Source organism: Penicillium subrubescens (genome assembly GCF_028828155.1).
Source record: "Penicillium subrubescens strain IBT 31985 chromosome Unknown utg000007l_segment0_segment0, whole genome shotgun sequence".
Taxonomy (NCBI): Eukaryota; Fungi; Ascomycota; class Eurotiomycetes; order Eurotiales; family Aspergillaceae; genus Penicillium; species Penicillium subrubescens.
Genome location: NW_026643157.1, coordinates 3481739 through 3490829, shown reverse-complemented (window position 1 = coordinate 3490829; position 9091 = coordinate 3481739). Strand labels below are relative to the sequence as shown.

The 9091-nt window shown below is 40.0% G+C and overlaps 1 protein-coding gene across 1 annotated transcript; it reads left to right on the top strand.

Annotated features, from left to right (window-relative positions):
- Nucleotides 1-6590: 6590 nt before the first annotated feature.
- Nucleotides 6591-7724, top strand: N7473_011006 (sterol desaturase family protein; the record flags this gene model as incomplete). The annotated part of the gene is made up of 3 exons (XM_057156945.1): nt 6591-6917; nt 6998-7083; nt 7166-7724. 3 exons carry the CDS (start codon nt 6591-6593, stop codon nt 7722-7724), a joined length of 972 nt encoding a protein of 323 aa, XP_057005600.1.
- Nucleotides 7725-9091: the final 1367 nt, after the last annotated feature.

Sequence of the window (9091 nt, the reverse complement as noted above, 5' to 3'; positions counted from 1 at the left end):
TCAACCTGTTCGCTGCCGACCTACCTCTATTGCACTTTCGTCTCTCTTCTATAATCGTGGTATTCGATCGACCTGTGTGCGCCTATAAGCACACTACACTAGGGTTTATACACACGGCGTAAATCCGACAGTTATAAGCCCGATCGCTGTAGCCCTTTGCTAAAGCTTTCGGATATCTCACTTTACCTTCACTTTCACCTTATCTTTCTATCACTTTCGTCTTATAAGTGATAGATTCAACTGAAATACAAGCTACCTAGCTTAAATATCCACTAAAAAGCTACGCACACTAGACCTCCTGGATTACTGCTATACAAGACTATGTAGTAGAAAACAGTGTAGCAATACGCCAATCCTGATCAACAACCTGCTACGCCGCCGCAGGAGCCGATAAAGCTATAGCTATCAGATATAGTTGATACAGACCAAAAGACCCCCTATACGCCTGATTAATCTTACACTAAATCAAATATCGATCTATAGAATCCTTCTTGACGAATACAATTCGTCTAGATCTGATTTTAAGCAATATATACGATTAATTCAATCACTTAAGTATAGTATAGCATTCAAGTATCTCTTACACCAGAAGGAAGAAGAATTATTAACGGCCTATTGCTACGCAATGCAATTATACAGCTACGTGCTATATTCGCTTGATCAGACTAATCAAAGAATTGCTAAATCCTACGCAATTAGGATACAATAAAACGCGAGAATCTACCAATCGATTTATCTGAACTAGCTATATAGGGCTAGAAATGGATTATCTGCTAATCAGAAGGAATTCAGGCTAATATCTCTCACTTCTAAGACCCTCTCGCTTTAGTCTACGACTTCCTCGAAGCTATTCAACTAAGCGACTAAGGCTTCTACACTTTCTAGTACAATACTATCCTTTAGGGCTTATAGCAGCCTATACTCACTAAACTAGTTAATCTCTTTGTTGACTAATATCAACTAATCGTATTGCCTAGCCGTAGGCGAATAGTACACTAGACCTATTAGGGCCGAAACCCTGATGACGAATACAACGAAAAGCTATCGAAACTAGGCCGAAAGGGTACCTATCTATATAAGGGTCCACTAAGCAACAGCGATCACGATTTCGATCAATATAGCTATATTAATCCACTAGTCAGACCGAATAATTGGAAGCCTAACAAGAAGGCCTAATAAGCTTTTAAAGAACGATACGAATTATTACCGAGATTCAAAACAGCCTATAATTATACAATCAAAAAGTATCAAAAATCAGACGAATTATCAACCGAAGAACTAACAGACGAATTAACTGATTCGACTAAATCAGCCAGCAGAAATGTACTTGCAGTATATATTCTAAAGGAATAAGCAAAAGATATCTTCCGAGACGATGATAGCAAAGCAATAAGTACAATTTAGATTCCTGCTAAGAAAAACGACACCTAATACTATAATACTAGAGCTTTAATCTATATTACGAATAACAGAGATCTACTGTCAAACTATACACTAACCGTTTCCTTAGTTATAGTTGGAAACACTGAGACCACAATCCTTGGATACAGAGAGCTTACAGTTACCCTAACGAAATCTCTTGACAGAACTACCTTTCCCTTAAAAAACGTTATATACTACCCAGGATTCTATATCAACCTAATCTCTGCTAAACGTGCTGCAAACGCTAGAATCTATCACAACGGTAGAAATTGTACGCTAGAAGAAGAAAATAGCACACTAATCTGTCAATTAAATACGAAATCAGGCATTTACTTAATTAAATAGGACGAATCAACTCTAACAGGGCACCCTACTGCTAATCACACTGCCCTATCTTCACCTATTGCTTACCTAGCCCTTACCACTGCTTCACATAATACTGCTTCACATAATACTGCTTCACATAATACTACTTCACACGATACTGCTTTATATAATGCTACTATACTATATCAGCAGATTACACAAGACCTAAGGGGTGGAACCTATATACACTCATTAAACACCACTATCAAAGAGATATCTTCGCTAATCAGCTATTCTAAAGTATACAAACTGGTCAATTCACTATATCAAGCCTCCCGATTACCTTTATACAATATCTTTCGGATCAATCACGATCACTAGGCGAATCGACCTCGAAAACCTCCTAAAAACTATATTAAATGCTTACCTTCTTTCTTATAAAGCCCTTTTATCCTATCTTTTCTGTTTTATCTTATTCAGCTCTCACTTTGATTTCATTCTGCCCTCACATCGAGAGCTAAGGGGGTATGTCAATATGTGTGTGTGCGTATCCCCGCAATAAGCGAGCGTATATATGCATGCGCGCGCTAATGCAATCGGATGCATAAATCTATATCTATATACACCGCTTTATGATATACGATGCTAATTATCAACTACTGCATCAAATAGAAAAAGCAACGAGTTTCCTAACACTCTCGTATGCCCCTATGTTATTTCGGACTTTCATAACTCTTTTCCTGTGACATTCTGCTATGTACCCAAAGTTATAAATACTGCCTGTTTCCCTAGTTAAATTGAATAAGCTTGACACTATTTTCACTCACGAGTAGAGCTCAAGGCAATTCTGATTAAACTGTGTTGACCTTCCACTGTTCAACCTGTTCGCTGCCGACCCACCTCTATTGCACTTTCTTCACTCTTCCATAATCGTGGTATTCGATCGACCTGTGTGCACCTACAAGCACACGCCTCAGGGTTTATGCACACGGCGTAAATCCGACAAATACGACGGAACGTACACGTGACGACGATCTTTAACGATTGACATCAACAACTTGCATATATGACGAAAGAGCTTCAACACTCTATTTCTCCTGATTTCTATGAGATTCTAGTCTGACGTATTGCCTCGATTTCATGAAGTTATAAATACTGCCTGTTTTCCATAGCTAGTTGAATCAAGTTTAATGATTGTGATGAAGTTGGAGTATTCTTCTATCATAAGTTAACTTCCGATTCTGAGCCGAATCGTACGACCTAACCTGACCTATACGATTCTTCGCTAATCGTATACTGATTTAACCAACAGTACACACTCGCTTGCTTGTGCACGCAGAAGGATTTATGCTGACCCCGTAAATCCGACAATTATCTATATTAATAGAACGCTAGCGGATTACTACTAAAAGGTCGGCGACGTACTATAGAAACTAATAGATACTAGCCTATAATATAATATTACGAAGTCGGAGTTCGAATAGGACTTAGTAAAATACCTTAGCTTTATCGTTAAAGCTATAAAGAGGATCTATATTAATCTAAAGAAGGTAGAGGCTATTAGAGTATAGGAGAGACTAAAGTCTATATAGGATATACAAAGCTTTATTAGATTCGTAAACTTCTACCGGCTGTTTATACCTAGATTTGTTAACCTTGTAGTACTATTAATATAGCTTATAAAGAAAGACGCTTTCTTTAAATAGGATAATAACTATTAACTAGCCTTTATAGAATTAAAGGAACTCTTTATAAATATATTAATCCTAGCCTACTTCGAAGAGGATCGTTAAATAGTTATAGAAACTAACGCCTCTAGCTAGGCTACTAGAGTAGTTCTATTATAATATAGGCCTAATAGATAACTATAGCTATATACCTATCTATCCTAAACGCTATCCCTAGTAAAATCGAACTATAAGATCTACAATAAGGAGCTTCTAGCGATTATATAAGCCCTACGTAAATAGAGACCGGAATTAAAGATAATACCCCGATTTACTATCGTAACAGACTATAAGAACCTTCGATACTTTAGTAAAGTATAATACCTTAACGAATAGTAGATGTACTAGGCAAACCTCTTAACAGAGTTCGATTTTAATCTCTATTATTACCTTAGTAAGCTTATAGTAAGACTAGACGCACTATTATAACAAAGCTAGGATACACTATAGAGTATTATTAGCAAAAGGCTATCGAATTGCTTCTAGTTCTACTTAAAAGGGTTAAGATTAAAATATAATAGCTAAACCGTTCATTAGCTAACGACTAACTTAATAAAGAGATTAACTTTAAGAGAAATATCCCTCTCTTTAAAGAAGAAGAGCTCTAAGTAGAATAAAAAAGGGTAAAGGCGTTTAACTTAATCTATTAATAAATTACCTACGCTTTACTAACAGAGGAGTAAAGAATCGCTACTAAAACAAATATCAAAATAAGTCTATTAAAGTACTATTTAGACGATTAAGGGGTACTCTATTTTAAATAAAAGGTTTAGATTCTTAATAACAAGGTTTTACGTATAGGGATTATATAGAAGATCTACGATTTATATATTATAGTATATCCTAGGTAAGACGCTACCTATTCGATACTATCTTAACGGTTCTTCTAGCTAGGAGTAGCGAAAGATATACAACGTTTCCTCCGGACTTATATAGTTTACAGACAAAGCTCTGTATAGCGAGATATAAAATATAGGTTATTAAAACTACTATTAATCCCCTAGCGAATCTAGGCCGAAATATTAGTAGACTTTATTACTAAGTTATTACCCTTTAGACCTATAGGAGTAACGAACTATACAGCAATAATAGACTAGTTAATAAAGGGGGCGACTGTTAGCACGACCCCAAAATTCTGGCGGCACGACTTAGGGCCTGATTTCTGCCTGATTTCTGCTAAGCCTTACATACCTTACAATTACTAATTTTACCACCCTCTTTCTTTATACACACACACATCGTTTCCTTCTTCTCTTCTATCTTCTACTACTAGGCCTATCACATAACCCCCTACCAGGCCTACTATAATCATATAACCTTAGGTATGTTCAGGCTATACACCGGGGGGTAGGGGGTAAACGACTTTTTTCGCACCCCCGAAGTACCCAAAACCTTGATATTTTTCGGTCGGATCTTTTACATCTTTTAATCTGATAGCTAGTTCTACCTAAATGTCATATAATATCCTAGAATTATCACGTGGAAGACGCTTACCCTATAGGGTTAGGTAAAGCCTGGATTTTTTTGATGGGAGATGCCAAGGCTAAGGCCTGCGGGTAAGCTAAAGGATATGTGTGTGTAAGAAGAAAGAGGGTGGTTGAATTAGTAATTGTAAGGCGTGAAAGGCTTGGCAAAAATCAGGCAGAAATCAGGCAAAATGTCGTGCCGCCAGCAAATTGATGTCGTGCCAGCAGTCATACCCTAATTAAACTTACTCCCGAAGGGACTAAAAATTCCTCGGTCTAACTAACTTAAATAGTAAGCGTAATTTCCGTCTCTCTCTCTCTCTCTCTCTCTCTCTCGATTCCCCGGCTACCTCTAGATATATATTCTCTTTCTTGTCTCCGGAATCTCTAGCTAGAGTTATGTAGCTAATTAATTAGCAGGACTACTTTTGTACTTCCTAAGATTGTTTATAGTCCCTCCCTAGTAATATACCTATATATATTACTTTTCGGTATCCTATTCTCGTGCGTATTCCGGAATTCGAGGCTAACCTTAAAGGCTTAGCTACAGAAACTCTTTATTAGTAAAGGCTATAAGTGGCTCCTTGTTACGATATACCTGATATAAGGTTATCTACAAATGCCGGTGCCTCGGGCTACCAGGATCCTAGTAAGCCGCTAAGCTTTCGGTAGAGGTTCACTAAGGCTTCGCTGCCAGTGCGTGTACAGACCTCTGCAAGGAGGGCCCTTATAGAAGTTACATAAGCCTCGTGTTTTCCCCCACTACCCTTACAGAAGAAGAACTCCTACTAGAATTTTAAAAAGCCTTAAGACAGCAGGAAGGCTTAGAAACCTTAAACTAATAAAAAACGCCTACGAAAGACTACCTAAACCCTATTAGGATAACAGGAAACGTAATCGGTACTATAACTATAGAAGTAAAAAGTAATACTCTAACAAATACCCTAATCCGCTGAAGGATAAAACTACTACTAGTACTATAAAATCTGCCCTATAGGGAAACAACAGCGAGACAGATTAGATCCTACGAATCCGCCTCCTCCTATAGTAGGAACTAGAACTTAACTTTATATCCTAGTTACTATCCGAAACGACCTCGAAACCTACACTAACCTTAATACTTATACTAAAGTCGATCTTATAAGCTTCGAATTTATTAAGAAGTATAAACTTAGCTAAGCGAAACTTATTATACCCCTTATCGACGCTATTAACGAACAAGCAACCCCTATATACAGAGTGTAGAATATACCCTTAAAAGCTACTGATTCTAGGGGTATAACCTACTAATTCACTCGCGTATACGTAGCTATCGACCGAGACAACTCGGAGCAGCCCACTCCCGAAGTGGTGAGACCGGGAGTACTATGTGCTATGTAGTGTATAGTATATTCCCCACTATTAAATCCTAATCATGCTATGTAAATTGAACATACCATATAGTACAGGAAGGTTCCAGGCAGCCAATCACAGGCGGGCAAATGCACATTATCCGGTTTGGCGGGGCTCGGATGGCTATCGGCCCGTCTGGCCTGACCTTTGTGGCGTGACTTTTGTGTTCCGGCTCTCGCCAGGAGTCCTTTCTTTTTTAACTCCCTCTTCACGAAATAGTCTTCTTCTTCTCTCAGCCTCTGGTTCATCTCTTATTCAAGACCAGCTGCGAACCACGATGTCTGTTTCTCCGCTTCCCCCCCCTGGGTGGTTGAATTATACTCTTTTGTGGAATTTGTCGCATATTGACCCTTTTTCTCCTAGGAATTCTACCGTGCTGCCCCCCAGCACCTATTGGGGCCAATATCAGGATATCGCCAAATCCAATACCCACCTGAGCGTGGCAGAGAGATTGTGGGTCGCATGGTATGCGTGGGTGCAGAATGATGTCCTGGCCACCGGCATCATGTCCTTCGCCATCCACGAGTTGTTCTACTTCGGCCGCTCTCTTCCGTGGGTCTTCATTGATAGCTTGGGTTTCTTCAATAGATACAAGATTCAAAATGTAAGTGGCAAGCCTAACACCTGGCACTAACCGAAATCAACCCAATTCCAGCCGCCATCGAAATTAACATTCTGCTTCAGAGCAAAGTACCTTCATTACGCGAGCAATGGGATTGCGCCAAGTTTGTGCTTCTGAGCCACTTCACCGTCGAACTTCCTCAAATCTGGTATGTTAATGCCCTCGACGGAGTGGTATTCTACCTGACGTTTGCCTCTCGGGCCCGATTAAGTAGTAACGGCTTCTTCTAGGCTTTTCCACCCAATGGCTCAGTTCTTCGGTCTATCAACATCGATTCCTTTTCCGTATCCCTGGACTATGGCATATCAGATTGCAATATTTTTTGTGACGGAGGACACTTGGCACTATTTTTTCCACCGAGCTCTTCATTGGGGTCCACTCTACAAGGCTATTCACAAAATTCACCATCAGTATTCCGCACCATTTGGTTTGGCCGCCGAATATGCTTCTCCTATTGAAGTGATGATTCTCGGCTTCGGGACCGTCAGCTCCCCGATCCTCTGGGCTGCTTTCACCGGTAACCTGCATATTCTCACTATGTATATCTGGATTGTATTGCGCTTGTTCCAGGCTATCGATGCCCACAGTGGCTACGAATTTCCTTGGAGTCTTCACCATTTCTTGCCTTTCTGGGCTGGTGCTGATCATCACGACCTCCACCATGAGAAATTCATTGGGAACTATTCAAGCAGCTTCCGCTGGTGGGACTACGTCCTTGACACCGAGTACACTCCGGATGCCCTGAAGCGCCGAAGAGGGAAAAAGGTGGAAGCAAAGAAGACACAATGATTTGGGCGTTGGCTCTGTCTAGAACTATTTACCTATTAGATTATAGCCTTTCTTATGGTACTGTTCAAGGGTTGATTTATCATGACTAGACTTAGCTATTCTTGAAACTAATTGGTCTTCTAAACATCGCTAAACTCATGCCGTAGCCGGGAGGTTCATGGCAAAATATGAAGCGGGCTGTCTCGATTAATATACAATTTGTGGCTCTGTGATGAGAACTGACTCTTCGAACAATTTTAGAAGAACGTCCATGGCGCGTCTATGAGTGCTAGGACATGATTGGTCCTCAGCTACTGTACGAAGACCGCGCCGATTCTCTTACTCACCCGGCCGTTGGAGCTTACGCGTTGTTCGCGCGGTCACATGACATGACGCCAAACCCGTGCTCAACCTAGCCTGGGAGGAACACTGCATAGAGGTTAGGCTACGTGTGTGTCGTCTGCCCCTTGAAACCCGCTTCCAATCTTGAGCATAAGTGATAAGTACTGCTTACCTTTGTGGTATTTCACATTGTTTACGTGTTTGACGTGTACGGCGGGAAATAGGGATCACCTTGCCAAATTTATTAATTGTAAGGATATACTCTATAAGTCAGGATAGAGGCCTGTCAATCAGGTAGGAGAAGGGACTAAGTCAATTGTTCAGAAAGGTCAAAGACTGTTTCTTAAGGATCGTAGAACCTCTTTAACATAGGTTAATTTATATACCGTCTCATCGCTCAAACAAGAAGGAGATATATCCTTAGTAGAAGGAGAGGAGCGGGGTCTTATGTAACCTCTGTCAAGGGTGTTCCCTGCAGGAGTTCGTATACGTACTGATCACGAGGCCCTAGCGAACCTCCACAGAAAGCCTGCCGGCTTATCAGGTCCGGGAAGCCTAAGGCACTAACACTTAGGAATAACCTTATACTAGGGTATATTATAACAATTATCCTCCCTCTAAGGATCGCTTGCCCTTAAGCGAGGTAAACAGACGTATAAACAATCATAAAGAGTAGCAGTCAAATAAGGAAGGAGCGTATAGGCTGAAAAAGGGAAGGTTAATACTAGGGGTTACCTAGTAGAGGGGCAAACAAAGGAAACGCGTTTCTTTATTAATATCGCTAATATTACCCTCTTCCTTTTTTTCTTCCTCCCTTATCCTCTTCTATCCCCTTTCTACACACCTTATTAACACGCACCCTTTCGCTATCGTTTTATTATCTATTCGCTCCCGAAAACCTTATAATACCTCCTAGAACCTATACTACTACTTATCCTCTTCTAAATAATCCTCTTTTTATAATAATTCTCTAATATATATACTATTTGCGTATAACGATCGCTAAGTAGGACGTAACTCTAGGCTTATCTTTCGCTATTAAGTGT